This window comes from Oryctolagus cuniculus, chromosome 3 (genome assembly GCF_051225735.1).
Source record: "Oryctolagus cuniculus isolate XC-2025 breed Fujian yellow rabbit chromosome 3, ASM5122573v1, whole genome shotgun sequence".
Classification (NCBI taxonomy): Eukaryota; Metazoa; Chordata; class Mammalia; order Lagomorpha; family Leporidae; genus Oryctolagus; species Oryctolagus cuniculus.
The window spans coordinates 89710106-89722055 of NC_142869.1; the positions used below are offsets into that span (position 1 = coordinate 89710106).

At 38.7% G+C, this 11950-nt stretch overlaps 1 protein-coding gene across 2 annotated transcripts in view; it reads left to right on the forward strand.

The window, feature by feature from the left end:
• STAM2 (signal transducing adaptor molecule 2) overlaps positions 1–11645 on the forward strand; it is a 62863-nt gene extending 51218 nt beyond the window's left edge. For both annotated transcript variants that reach the window (XM_051848617.3, XM_051848618.3), the window contains exons 12-14: positions 2490–2643; positions 6277–6446; positions 8304–11645. In XM_051848617.3, the coding sequence (XP_051704577.3) occupies positions 2490–2643; positions 6277–6446; positions 8304–8532 (553 nt within the window). In that variant the 3' untranslated portion in view covers positions 8533–11645. The remainder of the gene's footprint in view (positions 1–2489; positions 2644–6276; positions 6447–8303) is intronic.
• The last annotated feature ends 305 nt before the right edge of the window (positions 11646–11950 follow it).

Sequence of the window (11950 nt, forward strand, 5' to 3'; positions counted from 1 at the left end):
TGTAATATGAAGAAGAAAAAATAAGATATAACAGTATAGTCTTTTTTTGTTGTTGATAAAAAATGTGTTGAAAAGTTCTATGAGAACTAAAACTCAGAGTGCCCATTTCTGATCTGAGTTAAATTTTTTTCAGTGGGACCTCAACTGTTAACCAGTTCTTGGGTGGGTTTCAGTTTTTAACAGGCCAGTTGGCATTTTCTGTTTCATGGCTACTGACTGCACATGCAGCTCTTGTTCTGGAAAGTGCTTGCCATTCTTCAGTAAATTTGTATTGCCTGTTTACCCTTGTCAACATTCAGAAATGTACAAAATACTGTTTCTTCCCTTGAATAGGTCATCGTCAATTTGTTGTTTTTTTCTAAGAAAAACAACCCTACTGTCAGATGATTAAATTGTTCATTGCCGTCTGTCATTGTTCCAAATGAAATTTTGTAGAATTGATCCTGATAAGAAATTATACTGAGGGAGCATGTAAATTGGCTCTGAAGTGCTTAGATAGCTTTATTGAAGAGAGGTCCATAGTCAGGACTTAACTGTGTTCTGGATTCTCTAACTGCCTTCTACCTTCCCCAGATAGTTTTCTGCCGCCCTGGTCAAGTTGCTCTTTCTGTGAGTGCCCTGTGTGCCCTGCGTGTTCCTCTTGTCTGCCTGTTCACCCTGTCCCACTGACCTGTCTTCCTTTTCCGCTTGGCCCTTGCATCCTTCCTCAGCTACCAGCTGGTGTCTCAGCTTCTCCATAAATCCCTTTCAGTCAGCCACAGCCCAAATTCATTTTCTCTTAAAAATCTTCTGTTCTCTACTATTTTATATAATTTTGCACTTAATTCTACCTTACCTTTTATCACTTGGTGATTTTCATGTTCTCAGCCTTTCTTCCTAATATGTTGTAGTCTCTTTGAGGGAGGAAACCATACATACTGCCTGCTTATTTTTCTCTTCAATTATAGCGTTGGGCATAGTTCAATAACAATTTGTTAGGGCTTTGAGGTTATGTCTTGAATATTTAAAGGTGATTTCAAGTACAGAAACAATGGCCTTTTACTGTGGTCCCCTAGTGTGTCATCAGCATAGTAGGTACTAGGTCATGTGGACCAAATTCTTTTTTTTTTTTTTTTTTTTTTAATTTATTTGACAGATATAGTTAGACAGTGAGAGAGAGAGACAGAGAGAAAGGTCTTCTTTCCGTTGGTTAACCCTCCAAATGGCTGCTACACCGAGCTGCGCTGATCCGAAGCCAGGAGCCAGGTGCTTCCTCCTGGTCTCCCATTCGGGTACAGGGCCCAAGGACTTGGGCCATCCTCCACTGCACTCCCGGGCCACAGCAGAGAGCTGGACTGGAGGGGGAGAAACCGGGACAGAATCCGGCACCCACATGGGATGCCGGCGCCGCAGGCGGAGGATTAAGCAAGTGAGCCATGGCGCTGGCCCCGACCAAATTCTTAATCACACATTTATTAGCATAGACACTCAATTTCTATAGCTTTCTTAATGGTTTTCCACCACTCTGAAAGTAGAAGTTGACCTGTTTTATATAGTCACTCATGCAAGAGAGGGAATAAGCACATTTTTTTTATTTCAGACATAGCAGATTTACCAGATGCAAGACAATAGATAGGAGTCAGTACAGGTCGTTTACTTGATGGCCCTTTGTTCGTCTACCTCTTGCCTTTGTTTATAGAGAAAGAGCCATACTCAGCAAATAGGTTTATAGATGCTATAGGCCAGATTAAAAAGTGGCCATTTAACTTTTTAAAATTAGTCAGTTATCTGTGGAACAGATAAAATTGTACTAAGTCAGAAGGATTTGCTGTAGAGTTCCTCGGGCAGATTTGAAAATGTTTTTTGGATTTGTTATTACACAATAAGGTATCTTGTTTCACTTTTTCAAAACCATCCACCCACCAAACAAGAGAAATTATCAATATATCAATAAACTATGTAGTATAGTTTATATACTCATTGTTTTTACTTGCCTTTTCAGGAGTAATTATTTAAATTTTTTCACTAGATTCTTTCATGGACATAAATGAAATGAAAATGTGTATGTGTTCTGCTTATAAGTGTGCTTTTTATTTCATCATACTGTCTTTCACAGAGGTCCTGGGCCTTGTCTGAGCACTTTTGTTTTACTGAGGCTTATAATTAAAGTTTGGACTCTTACTTAAATTAAGAAACTATTTTTCTTTATAATTGTGTGTTCCACAGAAACCTGTAAAATGTTAAATTAAATTCATCTAGCACAGAAAGTATGAATTGATTTTTGAGGTGTGGAAAGGACTTTTTCTTAATATTATGAGGTCATATCAACCTTGCTGTTAGAAGAATTAAATAATTCCACCATCCCCCAATTTTTCTTAGTATTCTTTCATTGTGTATAAAAGAACGTTTTAAAATATAAATAGAAAGTGTGCTAAACTTAAAAAATAATTCATTTTTAAATGCATGCCTAAAAACTAGAAGAGTATTAAGATGCTTTTCTTTTCTATTAGGAAACATTCCGAGTTGTCTGAATTGAATGTGAAAGTGTTGGAAGCTCTGGAACTGTATAACAGATTGGTGAATGAAGCACCACTGTATTCAGTCTACTCAAAGCTCCATCCTCCAGCACATTACCCACCTACGTCAGCTGCAGTCCCAATGCAGGTGAGCATATGTTTTGAGAACATTTTTCAGATGAAAGTTTATAAAACAGGGGACGGCATTATGGCATAGTGGTAAAGCTGCCACCTGCAGTGCCGGTATCCCATATGGGCGCCGGTTCGAGACCCGGCTGCTCCATTTTCGATCCAACTCTGTGCTCTGGCCTGGGAAAGCACTAGAAGATGGCCCAAGTCCTTGAGCCCCTGCACCCACATGGGAAACCTGTTTTCACTCTATTTGAAAGGCAGAGAGAGTTCTTTCATCTGCTGCTTTACTCCCTAAATACCAACAACCAGTGATGGGTCAGGCTGGACCCAGGAGCAAAGAACTCAATTGTGATTTTCCATGTGGTGCCAGGGACCCAAGTTGTTGACCCATCATCTGTTGTCTCCCAAGATGCACATTAGCAAGAAGTGGGATCAGAATTGGAGGAGACAGAACTCAAATGAGTCACATCAATAGGGGACACAGCTTTCCATTCATTGTCTTAACTGCTAGACCAATGTCTGTCCCACAAATAATTTTAGTTGTCTCTTTAAAAAAATTTTTTATATGTGTATTTATTTTCACCTGCTTGAAAGGCAGAGTGACAGAGAGAGAGAGAGAGAGAGAGGCATCTTCCTTCTGCTAGTTCACTTCCCAAATCCCCACAACAGCCAGCGCTGAGCCAGGCTGAAGCCCAGACCCCAGAACTCCATCTAGGTCTCCCACATGTGTAGCAGGGGTCCCAGGCACTTGAACCATCATCTGCTGCCACCCAGGATTGGAAGCAGATAGCTGGCACTCAAACCAGCACTCTGGTCTGGGATGCAGGTATCCTAAGTAGCAACTTAGTCCTTTGATTTAGGACAGTCTTAGTGTATCCAGAGTCCTTTGTGTGAAGGGGCGGATGACAGTTATGATGCCTGCATCCTGTATCAGACTGCCTGGATTCAGTTTCTGACCCTAGCTTCCTGCTAATGCAGACCCTAGGCAGCAGCAGTGACGGCTCCGGTAGGTGGGTTCCCAATTGGGAGACCTGGATTGGGTTTTCTGGCTCACAGTTTTGGCCCCAGCCTAGGGGCCATTGTGGGCATTTGGGGAGTAAATTGGTGGATGAGAGCTCTGTCTCTCCCCCTCTCTCCCTTCCTCCCTCTCATTCTGTATGTGTTTGTCTCTGCTTTTCACATAAATAAAAAATTTTTAAAAATCCTCTGAATGAGGCAGTGGTGCTCTTCCTGTTGCTCACCAAGAAGAATTAATATTTCTTCAAAAGTTTTTATCAGATTTTTTGACTTACATGATTATTAAAAGTTTACTTAATGAATATTTTTAACATGCTTTATATTCCCTCTTAGTTGCAGGACTTAAACTGTTAAAAATTCATGCATAAGGAGCAGGCCAGTGAAGTACAGTTTCCATAAACCACACATAAATATCTTTTTCCATTACTTTATACCATTTTTGTGCTTGCCAGCTGACATGGATACTTAACATTTGTCAATATTGCCATTCTGAAGCCTTTTTCAGGTTTTTTAGCCAGTACTGATTGGATTCAAAATGAGCTTGGATAAGCAAAATTCATATTAATATCTGAAAACTGATATTTAAAGGAGTATTTGAAGGAGATACCAAGGAGAAAAAGTAGAATGTGGGTGCATAAGTTACATGACTTAACACTACATAATTGCTAAGTAAAAAAAGAATAGTTACTATGGTAACTGTCACATCAGACAAGATGCATTTATCAAATATGCCATGCCCTGAACTTTCTGAAAATTACATATGAGAGTAGAAAGATTTCTGGGTGCAAAAGACAGCTGGATCTTATTTGCTATTACTTTTGTTTTCGAAGAGTTGTTTGCTCCTGCTGTGAAAATGGAGCAAAGTAGAAATATCTGCACCGCATTGTATGATCGAACTACATGCTTGCTTCTTTGTGTGTCTGTGAAGGGTTATTTGTTGCTTTGCAAGAGTTTTGTATTTAGTTGTAATATATTTACAGTCTGTTTTGCCAGGCACAACCTTTCTTTTAAAAGCTAACTTTCTGTTTGCCTTTTTACATAACCTATGTATACTCTTCACCTGTAGGAGCATTTGAAATATTCAGAAGTTCCTATTCTGATTTGGGGAAAAAAAAAAAATAACCTCTAGTAGAAGCAATTGGGGAAGTACATGGTTAGTTGTAACTGTAAAGACCCCTCTGGACCTCTAAACCAGCTCCTGTGGCTGCAAGCTTACTCTTGTCGGTGGGTTTTTACATGTCTGCTGAGGAAGTAATGTGATTGCACTCAAGATGGTTTCTTCGGCATTTCTGGAATTCTAAATTTTCATATGAGTGATCTTTGCTTTAAAAATATCTTAATTTAAAAGTGGAGCCATGATTGTTACTATATGATCTTTATTAAATATGTTCATTGTTTTCAATGCTATGTATAGTAGGCAGATAGTAGACTCTGCCCTTAAGGAACTGAAGAACTTACCTGAGAACCAAGTAGGGCACATACAAATATGCAGAGACTTAGACAGTTTTTGCTTTTTGCTGAGGATGTAGCTTCTTTCCTACAACTCTTCTTTACTTTTCTCTTATTTGTCTTATAGGCAGGAAATAATACAGACACTGCTTTTTCTTCTTCATTGTTTTCCTCCTAAGTTCCATTCTTAGGAAGCAGTTTGGTATTATCATGGCTACTTGAAGTGATGGGCTTCCCTTCAAGGGTGTATATAGTTTTCAATGGCTTTGTAGCAAGACACGTTACTAAGTAATAGGCAACCTGGATAGATTCTCACTCACTGCTTATATAAGAGTACAGAGTACAGCAGCCCCCTTCTTTTCCTTTGTCACCCCTGCAACATAAATGAGCAACCAAGCAAATCATAAGTTTCTCTAGATCTGGGGCTGGCGTTGTGGAATACTGGATACAGCTGCCAAGTGTGATGCTGGCATCACGTATGGGCACCAGTTCCAGTCCCAGCTGCTCTACTTCTGATTCAGCTACCTGCTAAGGGCCTGGGAAAGCAGTGGAGGAAGCCCCATGTCCTTGAGCCCTTGCACCCACATGGGAGACCCAGAAGAAGCTCCTGGATCTTGGCTTTGGACTGACTCCGGCTGTTGCAGGCATTTGGGAAGTGAACTAGCAGATGCCTTTCAAATAAATAAACAAATTTTTCTTATTTTTAAGAGTTACAGAGAGAGGGAGGAACAGAGAGATCTTCCATCTGCTGGTTCACTCCCCAGATGACCATAATGGCTGGAGCTGGGCCAGGCCGAAGCCAGGAGTCAAGAGTTTCTTCCAGGTCTCCCACCTGGGTGCAGGGGCCCAAACATTTGGGCCATCCTCCACTGCTTTCCAAGGTACATTACCAGAGAGCTGGATCAGAAGTGGAGCAGCTGGTACTGAAACCAGTGCCCAAATGTAATACCAGCACCACAGGCACTGGCTTTACATGCTACGCCACAGTGATGTCCCCATAAATAAATCTTAAAAAAAAATTTTCCCTAGATTGGACGCAATGATTTGGAAGGTCTCCACTTTCAGTTCTAGACTGGATAGTTTGGTGGAATCAGATTGCTTCCCAAAGAACTACATTTTCTTTCAGAGTTTTAAATACGTTGTTACAGACATTTGGGAGTCGACTTTTTGTTTTGGTTAATAGGCATATCCGGTTCAGCCACATGGAGGAAACTACATGGATCAGAGCATTCACCAGGTGACTGCTGCCCACAGCTACAGCCTAGGACCAGATCAGATCAGTTCCTTGCGATCTCTGCCTCCAAATGTGAATTCCTCAGTAGCAACACAGACTGCTCAAACTCCGTATTTAAGGTAAGTTCTTGGGAATTGTGTTAATTTTGTAACTAAATGTTAATTTTTCATAGACTTTCAGAATGAGTATGTAGACCTTTCTCTTTATAGTAGTCGTACTGTCTTTTACTTTTAAGATGAAGGTAGAGAAATGGTTATCCAAACTCAGGTTTACAGTCTGGGTCCTTGGGACAAAATCAAACCAACTGTCCTTCATGGGAGCCCAAGCCATGTAATCAGCCTAGGGAAGTAACCTCAGGCATCTTTATCTGCATTAGAAAACTGATGTTACTTTGACTCGTAAAAGGGAGTATTTTTGAGCTGTGGTTTAATTTTTTTATACTAAGATTAGATTTTATGAGAATCAGTTTAAATCTTTTACTATCTTTCTGCTTAACTATACAAAATGTTCATTCAGTATAGTTATGTATAAATGATCTTTAAGGCCCCTTTCCACTCTTATTCCTTGAGTAGGAATTGTAAACATTTCCTGAAAACTTAATAAACCTGTTTACATGGACATTTAATTAAATTAAAATATAAAATATTATCCTGCGTAATACTAGGAATTATGGAGAGAAAGACTAGTGTACTGTCAAAGTCAGTCTTCTGTGTTAAAAGTAGTGTATTTGGTATACATTTTTTTTATTTTTTAAAAAGATTTTATTTATTTATGTGAGAGAGAGGGAGAGACAGAGAGAAAGGCTTTCCATCCTCTGGTTCACTCCCAAAATAGCTATAAAAGCAGGAGCTGTGCCAATCCAAAGGCAGGAGCCAGGAGCTTCTTCTGGGTCTCCCTTGTGGGTGCAGGGGCCCAAGGACTTGGGCCATCTTCTACTGCTTTCCCAGGCCATAAGCAGAGCACTGAATTGCAAGAGGAACAGCCGAGGACAAGAACTAGTGCCCACATGGGATGCCAATGCCACAGGCAGAGACTTATCCTCTTGGTATACTTAAAAATTATATAGGTTTTAAGAGATTAGGTACTGGGGCCGGTGCTGTGGCACAGCGGGTTAACGCCCTGGTGTGAAGCGCCGGCATCCATATGGGCACTGGTTCGAGACCTGGCTGCTGCACTTCTAATCCAGCTCTTTGCTGTGGCCTGGGAAAGCAGTGGAGGATGGCCCAAATCCTTGGGTCCCTGCACCCACGTGGGAGACTTGGAGGAAGCTCCTGGCTCCTGGCTTTGGATCAGCGCAGCTCTGGCCGTTGCGGCCAATTGGGGAGCAAGCCATCGGTTGGAAGACTTCTCTCTCTCTCTTTCTCTCTGCCTCTCCTCTCTCTGGGTAACTCTGACTTTCAAATAAATAAATAAATCTTTAAAAAAAAAAGGGGAGAGAGAGATTAAGTGCTACAGTGAGTTAAAGGAACAAATAAATAGAAGTCCTGCAGTTTGCTGTGACTTTTCAGCTGTGTGTGTGTGTGGTGGTGGTTGGGGGGGGGGGGTGGTATGTGTTAGTAAATAAACCATTGTTCAGGGCTATCCCGAGAGTAGTTTTGGGGAGGGTTTCTCGCAGATTACACTGTTCTCTGTTTGAGAAGGAAAATTCCTTATGAAAGGAAAACTTGAAGAGTCTGAGAGAGGAAGAGGTGGATTTCCTTTGCCAGGCTGGAAGGAGAGAGTATGGGCTGAAGTGCAACCTGAGTTGGGCCTTACGGACCAGTCAGTAACAGTTGATGTCTCCTCGAAGGATGTTTAAATATTTTTGGTGAGAGACTTTGGAGAATGCGAGTCAAATATGAGTCATTATAATCATATACTTTGTTTCTTTCCAAATATTCTTCTCTTCAAAAGGCATTTTTGTCATGATTGATCTCCTACAGTAAACTGGATAATGCAAAATAAATATGGTTTTCTTTTCAAAATTTTGTTTGTAGCACTGGACAAGACACTGCTTCCAATCCTACCTATATGAACCAGAACTCTAACCTTCAATCAGCTCCTGGCTCAGCTGCGTACACCCAGCAAATGGGGATGTCTGTGGATATGTCATCCTACCAGAACGCTACCTCCAGCTTGCCACAGCTGGCGGCCTTTCCTGTGGCGGCCCCAGCTCATTCAGTTGCACAGCAGCAAACAAATTACCATCAGCAGCCTCTCCTTTAGAAACAAACCAAGCATTTTCACAAAGCCTTCATAAGTGTGTAACTCATAACCTTTGTGATTCTGACCTGAAAACACTGAAAGAAAACTTCCTCTCAACTTAGAAAGACCATGAGTAAATAAAGCACAAGGCTTATCTTCATTACAAGGCCATAAAAGATTTTTTTCAGTCCAGTTTGTTTGAAGTCGATCTTTTTTTAAGTCAGTCGTTTGACCAGAGGCAGGTTAAAGATTCTTCCAGTTAGTTTTGTCTTACTTTCAAATCTTCACATAAGTCTGGTTACCCAATAAGTAGCTTTATGACACTAAACAGTATGAGAGAGGAGTGTAGCCATATTTTAAGAAACCACCGTTTCTCCCTAAAATGTCATTATAAGGGCATTGAAGGCCTTTAAATACTTTTTGTCTGCATATTTGTTTCACTTACTATGATTTTAAAAGATGAACATCTTTTTGTGTAATAGTTTAGCTTGCCAACATAGTTCCTTTTGGCTCCTTAAATTGCAGTTGTGTTTGTGGTACTGTCAGTTTTGTTCTCATTGCTGTGTTGAGTAATAATTAGCATATAATTGTCTACAGAAGCAAGAGCTATTTGGAAGCAACAAAAATGTTTTCTGTAAATGCAGATGCGGGATCCAGCACTTAGCCAGCCCCCAGTTATGCTGACGGTGGCTAAGGAATGCCCCTCCCCACGTTTCCGGTCGCTGGGGGAACGCATTTCCTTCTCTACAAGCATCCCTGGTATTTAGAGTTGCTACTGATGACCTCTTCAGGTGACTCTGGCTGTTCTCTAATGACGATGTGGTCCGTTTGTTTTCCTTCCTGCAGTGTGGTGTGCACAGATGCTGCCTTTCCTCCGGGATTATATGTGACTTTGAGCCACGAAACGTTCCTAATAATTTGGTGTGATATATACCACGCATGATGAGTGTGATTATATTGACATGTTATTTCTTTAAAGAAGCAAATCAAGTAACATTGCTAATCTGCCAACATTCCAAGCTATTGAAAAAATTGTCCAATCCTTTCAGAAGTAATTCTGAGCTTTTGGAGTAGTAGCAGGTGATGGATTGCTAGAAGGCGGTGGAGTGAGGCAGTTTTTTGAAGATCACGCCTTAAATTCATTTATAGTACGAATAGATTCCACATACTGTAGGAGTTAGTGATAATGCATAGAGATTATTTTCTCTCATTAAAAAAAAAAAAGATTCCTTTTATTTATTTGAAAAGCAGAGAGTTTTCAGAGAGGATGACAGAGCGATCTTCCATTTGCTGGTTCATTCTCCAAACGACTGCAAGAGCCAGAGCTGGGCCATGCTGAAGCCAGGAGCCAGGAATTCCATGCAGGTTTTCCAAATGGTACTTTGGGCCATCTTCCATTGCCTTCCCAGGTACATTAGCAGGGAGCTGGATCTGAAGTGGGGTAGCCATTGCCCATAAGGAATGCCATCATTGCAGGTGGTATTGTAACTGCTGTGCCACGACACTGGCCCTGTTCTCTCTCAAAAATTTGCACATCACTTCATCATCTACCAACTTTTCATATGACACAAGTCAGGAAATGCAAACATGTTTATGGATACATGATATTTAGAGAATGGACATTAAGTTTAGTTTTGGAAAATTGCAACTTCTCTTGGAAGCAAAATTTCTATATTTTGTTTTTTTAAGAAAGTACTTAATATTTCTACTAAGAATACATTTGAAGGCAGTTCTGGAAGTTTTGTCATTCATGTGTTTATAGCAGTTTGATTGAAAATACACTCCTTTTTCAGAAACTTTACCATTGAATAGAATACTAAGTGTAATACTTGGTCCATGTTTAAAGGGAAAAACATGTGTTATTTGAAAACCTAATTTCTGTCATCGTGTTATTTTAGATACTAGTAACTGAAAGGAAGCTTCAGCCTTTAGTGTCTCATGTTGTGTTTTTCAACCAGTGTTTTCCTTTCAGGTGAATTCAGTTACACAGTTAACAAAACTTTTTAAATGGCACCTTACTTTTTTGGAAGAAAAAAATCTTCTTTTTAAACATATATATAAATATAAAACACCCAAAGCTGCTCTTGATAATAGTTAATGTTTGCCTAAATGGAAAATTGTATATCTTTTCTCCCAAGCTATATTTAATAAAGTTATTATAATGTTTACTGTAAATATTTAATGTATAATTGTGGTCTGAATTGTGAAAGTTTAATTCATTATAAATCTTTGAGTCAGAATAATAAATACTGCATACCCACTAAATTGGGATCAGTGTCAATTAAGTTCAACTAACCTAACTTTTGGAATAATAAAACATGACATTTATATAAATAGTGTATATTGGCATTTATTTGTGAGGTTTTGTATATGCAAAGATTTTTCTTCCTCTTAAAAATAATTTTGTTTTTGCCATATGTAAGGAATTTTGTGTTTCACATTGTTGATAGTATGAAAAATACTCTGTATTGATCTGATACTTTATTGATCTCGATAAGAAGTGCAAGATTATTTTTTATTCCTTGCCATGATCTTTTGGGTTGTATTTAAGACCCATTTATAATTAGTGTTTTCTGCCAAAGGAATTGTCTTAACTTTAGATTTCTATATATTGGGTTCATATTTACTGTTTTATATCAAAAATTAAAAAATAGTTTCTCCTTTTTCACATATAATCTTGGTACATGGAAAGAATGCCTGGGTGTTAAAATATAACATATATATTTTAACAAATATATAAGAACATTTATTCTTACAGCTTGAAAAACATGCAGACAACCAACATTGTCTTAAAAATTTGGTAATTTGTTTATAAAATTACTGGAACAGTAAGTACAGTATTTATCATTTAGGATTTGAAATTATTTGCATCTTAAGATATTTGAAGTAGTTGATATTGGACCATATAACAAATTTTACATTTTGAAGATTATTATAAAGTTTCACCTTCCAAATTTAGAAAATTGACTGTAAATGTTTAAAAAAGTGACTTAGAGATTTTTAAGAAAGTTTTTCTTGGTAAAACCTAGAAATTTCAAGGTTCCTGATTTCTAGGAGAGGTTTTATGATTTGTCATTGACATTGAGAAAGCCTGAAGTTATTTCTGTAGATAATAAATTATAAATAAAAAAGTACTACTTTGTCATGCTTTGTTTTTGTCAAAAGGTATTTTTCTTGTTTATTTACATCAGTTTTAATAAATAAAGGGAGGGCTCAATTTTAGGAATTGTTTTGGTTTGATTTAGTTTTCCTTTTGAAGATTAAAAGTTTAAAAAGAAAAATTTCCCCAGCGAAATTTCTCAAACTTCTATCAAGCTAAATTTGAACTTAAGTTTTTTTTTTTTTTTAAACCTTACTGTGTTTAAAAGAGAAATTGTGTTGTTTATGTAGTGCTGTGGCATGTTCCTCCCGAATTAATGTGTACCTGGAATGTCAAAAT